This window comes from Chiloscyllium plagiosum, unplaced genomic scaffold (assembly GCF_037043375.1).
Source record: "Chiloscyllium plagiosum isolate Xiang-an unplaced genomic scaffold, Cpla_swu_hap1 HiC_scaffold_19, whole genome shotgun sequence".
Taxonomy (NCBI): Eukaryota; Metazoa; Chordata; class Chondrichthyes; order Orectolobiformes; family Hemiscylliidae; genus Chiloscyllium; species Chiloscyllium plagiosum.
In genome coordinates this window covers 32,595,914-32,609,347 of record NW_028270157.1, presented here as the reverse complement: position 1 = coordinate 32,609,347, position 13,434 = coordinate 32,595,914, and the positions used below count along the sequence as shown (strand labels likewise).

Here is a 13,434-nt window from a genome sequence, read left to right as displayed (position 1 = left end):
GGATGTGGTCTAGATTGAAGTGTACTGGCTGTGAGAAAAGGTTGGACAAACATGGATTGTTTTCGCTAGAGCACTGGAAACTGTGAGTGACCTGATAACTGTATATAAAATTATGAGGGGCATGGATAGGTTGGATAGTGAGAGCCCTTTGCCCAGGGTGGAAATGTCAAATACTAATGGCATTGGTTTAGGGTGAGAGGGGGAATTTTGTGGTAGATACCTGCAAGTGTGGTGGGGAGGGCTGCAGAAGAGATGCAACTGCAACTTTTGAGGCATTTAGACAGATACGTGAACAGAAGGATATGGATCATGCTCAAGCAGATAGGATTAGTTTAGAATGGCACCATGGTTAGCACATACATAGTGAGTCAAAGCACTTATTCCTGTGCTGTCCTGTATTATGTCGTATCTTTCTAAATTCTCATGTATAAAACTTTGTTTTTTGTTTTCTTTTGTGTAAAAAAATTGTGTAGTAGCGGATATTTGTGAATATGTTCAGTGACTAATCATCATGGCAACCAACTGTAAAAATTAAACGTGTGATCTATCAAGCAAGGTTTCATGTGGAGATCTGACTTGTCCAGTACTACCAACAATTGGCATGGGGCCAGTTGGCTGCACAGCTGGTTCATGATTGACTGCAATGCCAATTAGCAGACAGTTTCAATTCTCAGATCTGGCTGTGGTTACCATGAAGATCCCACCGTTTTAGCATTGCCCCTTGTCTGAAAGCAAAGCGACCCTCAGGTTAATCGACTACCTCCCCCTTATGAGACAGCAGCCCTTTGGTCTTCCGGGACTACAGTGACTTTACCTTTACAACAGGTGGGATCATGACACATCAAACAGTACTTGTGGGATGTATATTGAGCTTCAGGTGTCATTAGAATGTGGAGCAATGACTTTGATTTACAATGAGTCTACAGAAAAATGATAGATTGGGAATATCCTGCAAAAATATTTTTTAAAATTAAACATTATTATACTTGACCAAATTTTAATTGCCAGTTTTGTTTCAATAATGATTCAGTGTAGGGATAGGAAAGATGACAAAGAAAATAACTATGTAGAAACTCAAAGGAAGCCTACAATTCAACAGTTAGTTATTACTAATGATCCAAAGTGCTCAATAGGTATGTTGGCTATAAGTTATTGGAATCCATGCCTGAAGTTCTAAATTAGCAATGAAGCGATTCGAGATGATTCAAAAACGTTTATTAGACTTGGTCCTCATTATCCAGGAGGGATAAATACACTGACTTCTTGTGGATAACAAAAAAAATGGATACCATTAAGGCAGACTCCAATGCACCTCACAATGTTTCCTGAAAAAGACTGTGTGGGTAAATGGATAAAACAACAGAATATTGGTGTGGGAGATGCACACATGTAGAAATTTACTTGAGCGCCAATGACTACAAGTATGCGTTGGTGTTTTTTGTGTGTGTCAAAGCCTCTGGAAAAGGCTTGAGATGGGGTCTGGGTCCAACATTGTCAGTAAATGGATTAAGAGAGCAAGTGCATGCGAGCGAGAGAGAGAGAGAGAGAGAGAGAGAGAGAGAAAACGTGCAAAAGCAAGAGGATAAAGAAAAAGAAAGAGAAAAGAAAGAAAGAAGTGTTATGAAATTGTAGGTGTGTACTATTCCTTTAAGAGAGTGAGTGCTGTTTTAAACTGAGAGATTACAAGCACCTGTGTATATGACTAAATGGTGTCCCAGAGCATACTGGACAATTGAAAATATGTAACATTTGGCTGTGAAATGGATACCTGAGTTTTGGCTGCTCTTTTGACAGCAACTCCAAGGATAATAAACCCAAATCAAATTTGATTTCTTTGTTTTAACAACATCAAACCAATGAGGCGACCCGATGTTGGGGATATAAAAATGCAGACATTTTAAAAATTGGAAAGAGAGAGAGCAACTGCCATGGAGAGACACCCAAGAAATTAGGAAACACTCTCTACCAAAGGTACCTTTTTCACATGAAACATATTTGCAGTGAAAAGAAAAAACAAGGGCCCAGGAAGAAGAAGCCGAAAGAAGAAAGACACCAAAGATGACAGCAACTGAATGGTTTTGAAATTAAGTTGATGTAATTTTAATAAGTGTCTTATTAGATTTTTTAGATTAGATTACTTACAGTGTGGAAACAGGCCCTTCCGCCCAACAAGTCCACAATGACCCTCCGAAGAGCAACCCACTCAGACCCATTCATTTACCCCTTCATCTAACACTACAAGCAATTTAGCATGGCCAACTGCACATGTTTGGACTGTGGGAGGAAACCCATGCAGACACGGTGAGAATGTGCAAACTTCACACAGACAGTTGCCTGAGGTGGGAATTGAACCCGGGTCTCTGGCGCTGTGAGGCACTGTGCCACCGTGCCGCCCCACATTTTGTAGAGTTGGAGACTGGTAATAAGCAGTTAAGAGAAAGAAGGGGTTAAAGTTGTGAATAGTTGTTGTTTAGTGTTCACTTTTAGAGTTATAAATAAATTGATATTATTTCCTTAAATAGTGGCATTTGGGAGTTCTGTCACTCATATTTTAATGGCCAATGAGATGATGTGAGCTTTTCTGGGTGTTTGGTTTAATTAACAGAAGAGTTCACTGCCATGTTGTAACAAAAGAGCGAGAGAGAAAGAGAGAAAAAAACCACTAGTGTAGATTTAATCTGAGGTGACCATTCCTCAAGCAATTGGAAAGGTTGAGAAGGAGGGATCTTCACAGTAACTTCAGTTGGTACAGGAATTGAATTGATGCTGATGTTTCAATCTATGCAGACCAACCAACTAAGCTAATTGAAAGTCACATTCTGAACAGTTTAAGAGTAACACATATTCTAAAGATTCTTCATGGCATTATTATAACACTTAAGATACTCAGCTCTGAATTTAATGGACGTTTGGAGAACAATATCACCACATTCCAGCATCTTCACCCATAGAAAAACTGTATGCACCCCATTATAAAGTCTAAATTATGGATTGTAGTACCATAGAACAATATCTTTAGATTATTCTCAATTAAAGAAAAACTGTTTATCTCATAGGTTTAAATAAAACAAATGTGATTGATTACCGTTATTCTGATTTGCTGGAGTATGTTGCATTTTTGGTTGTTCCTTGACAGATGAACCAAGTGAGCCAATGGATTTCTTCTGTGGGCTTTCTGTGGTAGACTAAAATAGTAACATTTATCTTGATAATATCTACTTTGATATTATTCTGCATTGCATTAAATTTAAAATAATTCAATTTCATTGGATTAACTTGCAAGCTCCATTGTAACATATTCCCTGTAAGCACATGTAGAAATTTACTTGTGGGTCGAGGATTGCATCTGTACACATTCCTGCTCTTTTGGAGGCATTCCAAATGATTTTTGTGTGACTCAAAGCTTAATCCATTTTCACTAAAAAAAAACTGACCAACTCACTTTCAGTTCTAGTCAACCTGCTTATTGTTATTCTAAATAATTCCATTTCGATAGGTATTGACCCTCACACTTTCGAAAATATTATTCCTTTAATCTTCTCATTACTATAAACTATTTCCTATTTCCTCTTAAAAGGCTCTTTAGTAGATCTTTTCTAGAATCATTCTCATTCCTCCCATAAATGCCTGTTTGAATTGCTCAAAATCAGGATATTGCCCTCCAACAGCAGTGAAATGTCTCAGAGTTATTGTGGTCTTACTTACCATTTTAAGCTTAAGCCAGAATGAACACTGTCCTTCCTTTCCAGTACTATTTGTTAGTACTATTCCTGCTTTCCTGTCTTCTGCAACTATTTGGCATAATTTACACATATGCACACCAAATCCTGTCCTCTTCCCCCATCATTTTTTACCTCTTCCATTGCTTTCAACACTTGGGCTGTTTGTCCAGCATCCAGTATTCAAAGAGTGTAATTATTTTAAAATAAACAGAGTATCAAACCCATTGTATTTAATCTCTGCTTCCCCAAACACCCTCATATTTCCTATCATGAGCCCTACTCCCTTGCTATCAATTCCAGCTGCCTTTAATAACTGGTTCAGGTTTGGAACCTCAACATTCTCGTGGTCCTGAGCTGACTTTCTCACCACAGTGCCTTCATCACAAAGACCATCTATAACATCACCTGCCTCTGTCACAACCTTAACCCTGGCGAAATCTTCATACTAAAGCCTCATCAACTTTAGGTCCAATTACTCCATTGCCCTCAGGCCTCTACCTTTCAAATTCCAACTTGTCCAAATTCTCGTACTCTACCCTATACAAGGGTCAGGTTATTCATCCCCTTTATTATCATTGATCTAAACTGAATCCCACAGCAATACTTGAAATTTTAAATTATTACCCTATTCTTTTAATCTCTCATTGTCTTTTCCCACCTCCACAACTTGTTCCAATTATGAGACTCAAATAATTTATTGCCTTGGCTCAAGACTGCACATTTCCTTTCCTCCTTTACCCTAAAAATAGCAGCATAGCTTGAAGGCACATAGGTCCCACTTTCTAAGTTTCTCTCCATAAACATTCTGCTTATCTGTTTGTGTGCTCTCCTTTAAAACTGAGTTTCTTGCTTTTATTTTTGGCCAGATTACTCATTTCTCCTCTTTCTGCTAGGCATTTTTTCAAGCTTTTGTGGAACAGTTTGGGATGTTTCCTATGATATAGGTGTAACGTAAGTTTAAGTTGTTATTGTTGGTTCAAAATTCTTCAATTTTTCATTAGTAGCCAAATTTTATCAACTTAGATTAGTTTGACTTATTTTTGAAATTCCTGGGAATTCCAAGCTGATTTTTAAGTGGCAAAAGTACCACAACGCTTTATATCACAATTAACTCGTGTCTTAGATGAGAATCTTTGTCTTAATGTAGGAAACCAAGTTGGAAAATATGTATTAAAGCATACCTCAGAATCCCAAGGAGATTCTATATTCTCTTCAGGTTCCACTTCCTCCAAGCCCAATTCAAACATCAGGTCTATATTTTAAAAGAATTTTAAAAAATATTCCAATGAATAAAATAACAAAAAAGTGTGCAGATGTTAACTGTATCAAAACTGCCTACAACATTTTATATTCCATAAGCCAATTCTCAAAGTCAAATGTTTTTCTCAAAATATAGACATCTGCTATTGCATCAAGATTTAACAAAAGGTGAAAACTGTACATGGTGGCGTGACCCAACCATGGACACATGACGGAATTGCAATTATATTAATACAGACCTGGAATTAAAAATTCTGTAATGGTGACCATGAAACTATAACTGAATGTCATAAAAAACTGGCTCATCAATATCACTTAGGAAAGTGAACCTACCATCTCTTAACTCACCTATGAAATGGTCTTGCAAGTGACTAAATTAAGGGCAACTGGAGGAGGACCAACATCTATGCCCTATCTAAGACTGGAGAAAAAAAAATGCTTCTTAAAAGTTTTCTACAGTCTTCAACTTTATGGAATGGAAAATGGAAAGTTCCTTGGCTGAAAAGATATTGTTTGGGTGTTAATCTGTCTGCAGGATTTGACTGTATCATAGACTCAGAGGATTATGAATCTTTGCAATTCCCTCCCTCAGAGGATTACGGATATTAACTGATGTTAATGTTCAAGCTATGATAGCTTTGACCTCTCAGGTAACTCAAGGCAGACTGGAGTGGGACAGTCGAGTTGAGGCAGATGATCAGCCTTTTTTGTAATGATTGGAGGACCTGGCTCAAGGTAGCATATCACCTGCACTTGCTCCAATTTATATTATGACAGGTATTCACTTAATTTGTGTAGCCACCAGCTTTTTAATCTGCTCAGGTTATGAGGCTGTTCCACAATCTTAAACTTGCTTATGTTATGAAGTTGAAGGCGTGTATTCTCTTCTAAATGAGAGTGAATGGTGTTTTGCACTGAGAGGCTGCAGTCACTTGTCATGTGACTGACTAGCAGTCACAATGTCGTGGAAACGTGAAAATGTGACATTTGGTTGTTTTCACAAGAGTTTGAATTTAACCAGTTTAAATTTTGCTCCAGGATACTAAAACCCAATCAAATTTGAATTTTACTATTTTGACAACATCGAACCAATGAGAAGATTTGATGTTTGGGGTATAAATAAGCCATTATTTTGAGAGTTAGCCAGAAAGAGAGCTCCAACTGCCATTGAGAGACTGCCTGAAAAAGGTACCTTTTTCACATGAAACATCTTTGCAGCAAAAGACCGAAGATGACCTAGGGAGATCTAAAGCCAGAGGAAAACAGATACCAGAGACTACAGCCGGTGTAGGGTTTTGAAAATTAAGTTGATGCAATTTTAATAGGGGCATTTATTTGGAACAGTATATTGTTATACATTTGGAGGTAGATAACAAAACTTTAAAAGAAAGGAAGCTTAGAGCTGCAAATAGTTATTGTTTCATGGTCATTTTTAGAATAAAAGAATAAATTGATACTTTTTCTTTAAATAGTGGAAGTTGGGAGTTCTGCGTCATTCATACTTTAATAGATTACGGAGCAAGGTGAGCTTTTCTGGGTTTTTGGTTGAATTAGCAGAAGGGTTCCCTGCCATTTTGTAACATTTACAAAAAATATTCATACATCTTTTGATTCATATCACCTAAAAGGCTTGAAATCAATTTTCCTGATAAGATAGTTGGCAAGTCGCATCAAACTTTCTGTTAATATTTCCTGAGCAATCCTTATGCTGGAACATAAAGGCTGACGTAAAGCAAGTAAAAGTTGGCATAAACAAACTAATCAGAGTCCAAGGGAAAGAACCTAAGTGACTACATTTTCTACAAAACGTCACTCGGCATGATTTTCATTTGTAACCTATTAAACACAATGTATGCAAATTAGGCACTGAAGACTTAACTAAAATGAACTATGTACTTAAATATTATTTTGACTTTAAATTATTCAATACAATTCTGGGTAATCCATGGTGGAGGATGGGAAAAATTTCTGATTGTAATAAGCTGCTCCTTTTTTGATGTATTTTAGGTGTAGGAGGTGATTTCCTCGAATTCCAGAAGCAGCAGTAACCATTTTATATGCTGTTGCATTGCTTTGGAGAAAAGGTCAAAAGAATGATGGACAAAGGCAGCACATGGTCAGGTCTGAGAGACAGAGACAGATAGACAGAGAGAGAGAGAGAGAGAGAAATAAAGCCACACTGCTAACTGATACAACGAACGTGTGCAATTACTGCCTTTGCTGTTGAATTTGTGTATCGCTGGAAATCAGAGTGCATCTACGAAAATTAACATACAGTGAACTTCACAACTGATCTTGGAGGAACCTGTTTGGGAGAGGTCACAGCACAGAAACAGATAAGTAAATAGTTTTAAGTATAGCCTTACTGTAAACCTACAGTAATTAGTAGAGGAGTTTTTTCTTGATTCTATATTTTATTGAGATATGTCTCTTGATTAAACTTAAAAATATAAGCCATAGGTATTAAGTTAGCCTGGAGCAGTGTTTTGTAGAAGAATAAGACGGTGCTATTTTCTGGGTCTGCAGATTTGAAAAAGCAAAAGTGGCCCTTAGTAGAGTGATATGTTCTTCTTGTTGGATGTGGAAGTTTAGGGAGAGGTTATGTGTTACTGAGGATTATATCTGCAATAAATGCCATTGGTTGTGAATCCTATCAGATCGAATGGATCAGTTAGAATGACAGGTAGAGGCAATGAGGAATTTACAAGAACAAGGGGGTGTGATGGATGGCAGTTATAGGAAGGGAGAAAAGTTACAAATATAGTCACATAGATGGGTTAACTCCAGGAAAGGTAAGAGACGCAGGCAGGTAGTGCAGGAGTCTTCTGTGGCTATCCCCATTTCAAACAAATATGCTGTTTTGGAAACTGTAGGGAGTGATGGATTCTCAGGGGAACTTAACATGAACAGTAAAGTTTCTAGTATCAAGACTGGCAGTAATGCAATGAAGGATATGTTGGGTTCCAAGAGATCGATTGTGTTAGAGGACTTTCTAGACTGAGGCACAGATTGTGGCCAGTAGCAAAAAATCAGAATGGTGTGTTGCCTCCTTGATGTCAGGATCAAGGATTTCTCAGAAAGGATACAGAATGTTCTCAAGGGGAGAGGGCCGAGCAGGAGGTCATTTTACATATTGGAACCAATGACATAGGAAAGGAAAAGGATGAGATTCTGAAGGGAGAATAGAGAGTTAGGCAGGAATTTAAAAAGGAGGTCCTCGAGATTACTCCCAGTGCTATGAGCTAGTGAGGGTAGGAATAGGAGGATAGAGCAGATGAATACATGGCTGAGGAGCTAGTGTATGGTAGAAGGATTCACATTTTTGGACCACTGGAATCTCTTCTGGGGCAGAAGTGATCTGCACAAGAAGGACAGATTATACCTGAATTGGAAGTGGAGTAATACACTGGCAGGGAGATTTGCTAGAACCGCTCAGCAGGATTTAAACTAGTAAGGTTGGGGGGTAGGACCCAGGGAGATAGTGAGGAAAGAGATGAACGTGAGACTGGCACAATTAAGAAAAGAAGTCAAACAGTCAGGACAGGCAGGGACAAAGTAGAGAACAAAGTAGGACTGATAAATTAACTGCATTTATTTCAATGTAAGAGGTCTAATAGGGAAGGCAGATGAACTCGGAGCATGTTTAGGAACAAGACTCTGGAATATCCTAGCAAATATGGAAAAGTGGCTCAGGGATGGACAGGACTGGCAGCTTAATGTTCTTGGATATAAATGCTACAGGAAGGACAGAAAGAGAGGCGAGAGAGGAGAGCAAATGGCATTTTTTAAAATAAGGAATAGAATTATACATAGCTTTAGAAATTTTTAGAAATCATTACAGCTGTACTGTAGAGGATAGTCCCGGAGAAGAAAATCCAGCAACATTATTTGGGTGGAACTGAGAAATAAGAACGGTATGATTACTTTAGTGGAATTGCATTATATACCCCTAATAGTCAGTGGGATGTACCTACTAGAGAAGGTACAAAACCTGACCTACTCTTGGAAAATAAGGCAGGGCAGGTGACTGAGGTGTGAGTGGGGGAGCACTTTGGGGCCAGCGACCATAATTCTATTAATTTTAAAATAGTGATGGAAAAGAACAGAGCAGATCTAAAAGTTGAAGTTCAAAATTGGAAGGCGGCCAGTTTTGACAGTATTAGGCAAGAACTTTCAAAAGCTGATTGGGGGCAGATTTTTGCAGGTAAAGGGATGGCTGGAAAATGGGAAGCCTTCAGAAATGAGATAGCGAGAGTCCACAGACAGAATATTCCTGTTAGGGTGACAGGAAAGGCTGGTAGGTAGATAGAATGCTGGATGACTAAAGAAATTGAGGGTTTAGTTCAGAAAAAGAAGGAAGCATATGTCAAGTATAGACAAGATAGTTCAAATGAATCCTTAGAAGAGTATAAAGGCAGTAGGAGTATACTTAAGAGGGAAATCAGGAAGGCAAAAAGGGAACATGAGATAGCTTTGGCAAATAAAATTAAGGAGAATCCAAAGGGTTTTTACGAATACATTAAGGATAAAAGGGTAACGAGAGAGAGAGTAGGGCCCCTCACCGATCAGCAAGGTGGCCTTTATGTGGAGCCGCAGGAGATGTGGGAGATACTAAATGAGTATTTTGTGTCACTGTTTACTGTGGAGAAGGTCATGGAAGATCTAGAATGTGGGGAAATGATGGTGACATCTTGAAAAATGTCCATAATACAGAGGAGGAAGTGCTGGATGTCTTGAAATGCAGAAAGTGGATAAATCCCCAGGACCTGATCAGGTATATCCTAGAACTCTTGGGAAGTTAGGGAAGTGATTGCTGGGCCCTTTGCTGAGATATTTGTATCATCGATAGTCACAGGTAAGGTGCCAGAAGACTGGAGGTTGGCTAACATGGTGCCACTATCTAAGAAAGGTGGTAAGGAAAAACCGGGAACTCTAGACCAGTGAGCCTGACATTGGTGGTGGGCAAGTTAGATCATAAGACATAGGAGAGGAAGTAAGGCCATTCGACCCATCGAGTCCACTCCGCCATTCAATCATGGCTGATGGGCATTTCAACTCCACTTACCCGCATTCTCCCTGTAGCTCTTAATTCCTTGTGACATTAAGAATTTATCAATTTCTGCCTTGAAGACATTTAGTGTCCCAGCCTCCACTGCACTCTGTGGCAATGAATTCCACAGGCCTACCACTCTCTGGCTGAAGAAATGCCTCCGCATTTCTGTTCTGAATTTACCCCCTCTAATTCTAAGGCTGTGTCTGAAATGAAGGCTAAAGTTGTGGAGGGAATTATGAGGAACAGGATGTACATGTATTTGGAAAGGCAAGGACTGATTAGGGATAGTCAACATGGTTTTGTGCATGGGAAATTATGTCTCACAAACTTGATTGAGTTTTTTTGAAGAAGTAACAAAGAGGATTAGTGAGGGCAGAGCAGTAGACATGATCTACATGGCCTTTAATTAGGCGTTCGACAAGGTTCCCCATGGGAGACTAGTTAGCAAGGTTAGATCTCATGGAATACAGGGAGAACTGGCCATTTTGATACAGAACTGGCTCAAAGGTAGAAGACAGAGGGTGGTAGAGGACAGCTGTTTTTCAGACTGGAGGCCTGTGACCAGTGAAGTGCCACAAGGATCAGACAGGGTTCATTCAAATGTATAAAATAGAAACATTATTTCAAAATAAACACACATGCACAACTGCAGTATGTTTCTTTTTATACCAAGCTACCATTGCTTACTGGATTTTCCAAATATTATACCAAATAATAGTGCCACACAAAAGGCAAACTGTACTTGACCAAACACTAAGTTTCTTTCTTCCTCCCGTGACACAGCATGAAGTTTTCTGTAACTTCACAGGTCAGCAACAGACTTCATTTTATCTTGTTCAGCCATATATATTGCAATTTTTGTGTAAACTATCTTCAATTCTGGCATGGAACCAATTACGGTTTTATCATCAAAAGCCAACAGATTTAATATTAAAAAAGTAAACAGCAATCTAAAAAGGAATTGATTGCTGGGCCTCTTACTGAGATATTTGTATTGTTCATAGTCACAGGTGAGGTGCCAGAAGACTGGAAATTGGCTAACATCGTGCCACTGTTTAAGAAAGGTGGTAAGGACAAGCCAGGGAACTATAGACCAGTGAGCTTGACGGCAGTGGTGGGCAAGTTGTTGACAGGAATCCTGAGGGACAGAGTGTACACATATTTGGAGAAGCAAGGACTGATTAGGGATAGTCAACATGGCTTTGTTCATGGGAAATCATGTCTCACTAACTTGATTGAGTTTTTTGAAGTAACAAAGAGGATTAATGAAGGCAGAGCGATAGACGTGACCTATATGGACTTCAGTAAGGTGTCTGACAAGGTTCCCCATGGGAGACTGGTTAACAAGGTTAGATCTCATGGAATACAGAGGGAACTAGCCATTTGGATACAAAACTGGCTTGAAGGTAGAGGGTGGTGGTGGAGGGTTGTTTTTCAGACAGGAGGCGTGTGACCAGTGGATAGCCACAAAGATTGGTGCTGGATCCATTAGATTTTGTCATTTATACAAATGATTTGGATGTGAGCATAAGCGGTATAGTTAGTGAGTTTGCAGATGGCACCAAAATTGGAGGTGTGATGGACAGTGAAGGAGGTTACCTCAGATTATAACAGGATCTTGATCAGATGGGCCAATGGGCTAAAGAGTGGCAGATGGACTTTAATTTAGATAAATGCGAGGTGCTGCATTTTGAGAAAGCAAACCTTAGCAGGACTTTTACACTTAATGGTAAGGTTAGATTGATGCTGGAAAAGCATAGCAGGTCAGGCAGCATCCGAGGAGTAGGAAAATCAACGTTTCGGGCAAAAGCATTCCCGATGAAGGGCTTTTGCCCGAAACGTCGATTTTCCTACTCCTCGGATGCTGCATGACCTGCTGTGCTTTTCCTGCACCACTCTAATCTAGACTCTGATTTCCAGCATCTGCAATCCTCACTTTTGCCCACTTATTGGTAAGGTCGTAGGGAGTGTTGCTGAACAAAGAGACCTTGGAGTGCAGATTCATAGCTCCTTGAAACTGAAGTTGCAGGTAGATAGGATAGTGAAGGAGGCATTTGGTATGCTTTCCTTTATTGTTCACAGAATTGAGTACAGGAGTTGGGAGGTCATGTTGCAGCTGTAGAACATTGGTTAGGCCACTTTTAGAACATTACATGCAATTCTGGTCTTCTTCCTATCGGAACATGTTGTGAAACTTGAAAGGGTTCAGAAAAGATTTATAAGGATGTTGCCAGGGTTGGAGAATTTGAGCGTCAGGGAGAGGTTAAAAAGATTGGGACTGTTTTCCCTGGAGCATCAGAGGCTGAGGGGTGACTTTATAGAGGTTTATAAAGCATGAGGGGCATAGATAGGATAAATAGACAATAAATAGATTTTTTTCCCTGGGGTTGGGGAGTTCAGAACTCGAGGGCATAGGTTTAGGGTGAGAAGGAAAAGATCTAAAAGAAACCCAAGGGGAAACTTTTTCACACAGAGGGTGGTGAGTGTATGGAATGAGCTGCTCAAGGAAGTGGTAGAGGCTACTACAATTGCAGCATGTAAAAGGCATCTGGATGGGTATATGAATCTGGGAGGGTTTGGAGGGATATAGGCCGGGTGCTGGCAGGTGGGACTAGATTGGGTTGGGATATCTGGTCAGCATGGATGAGTTGGATCAAAGGGTCTGTTTCTGTGCTGTACATCTCTATGACACCATTATGTGGTAAGAAAGGTACAACAAATAAAGGCAAATCTAATAGGGGAAAGAAATACAAATAACTGACAAAAGTGACATAAAATACCAGAAATATGACCAGGTCCTAATTTAAAACTAAAGACACAAAGGTAGATCTTGCTGAACCAGTGTAAATTCAACGAATTCACATATGTTCTTACATGGTGTTTGAAGTCATATGAAGGAAGAGTACAGAACTTTGCATCATTAACATTAAAAATGAAATAATAAGGTTTAACTTGAAAATATATCACTCGGGGGAGGTGATGTCTAAGTGGTATTGTCACTGAACTAGTAATCCAATAGATCTAGGCCTACACTCTGGAAACATAGCTTCAAATCCAACCGTGAGAAGGTTAAAATTGAATCAATTAAATTCTAGAATTAAAATAGCTTATGACCTGGTCATTGGTATCAACTGTTAAGCAGCATGGTGGGTCAGTGGTTACCACTGCTTCCTCACAGCACCAGGGACCCAGGTTTGATTTCAGCCTCAGGCAACTGTGTGAAGTTTGTGCATTCTCGCTGTGTCTGCGTGGGTTTCCTCTGGGTGCTCCGGTTTCCTCTCACAGGCCAAAGGTGTGCAGGATAGGTGAAATGGCTATACTAAATTGCCCAAAATGTCCAGAGATGTGCAGACTTGGTGAATTAGCCTTAGAAATGCAGGGTTACAGGGATAGGGTAGG

The 13,434-nt window shown here is 39.4% G+C and overlaps 1 protein-coding gene across 11 annotated transcripts in view; it reads right to left on the bottom strand.

Moving 5' to 3' along the window:
* The window catches only part of LOC122559435 (alanine and arginine rich domain containing protein), a 158,995-nt gene that overhangs the window by 93,625 nt on the left and 51,936 nt on the right, over nt 1-13,434 (bottom strand). For all 11 annotated transcript variants that reach the window (XR_015760430.1, XM_087997196.1, XM_087997194.1 and 8 more), the window contains 2 exons: nt 4,904-4,974; nt 3,086-3,185 (listed from right to left, as the gene is read on the bottom strand). Coding sequence is in view for 10 of the 11 variants with exons in the window: in XM_087997196.1 (XP_087853322.1) it covers nt 3,086-3,185; nt 4,904-4,974 (171 nt within the window). In the remaining variant the exon portion in view is untranslated. The remainder of the gene's footprint in view (nt 1-3,085; nt 3,186-4,903; nt 4,975-13,434) is intronic.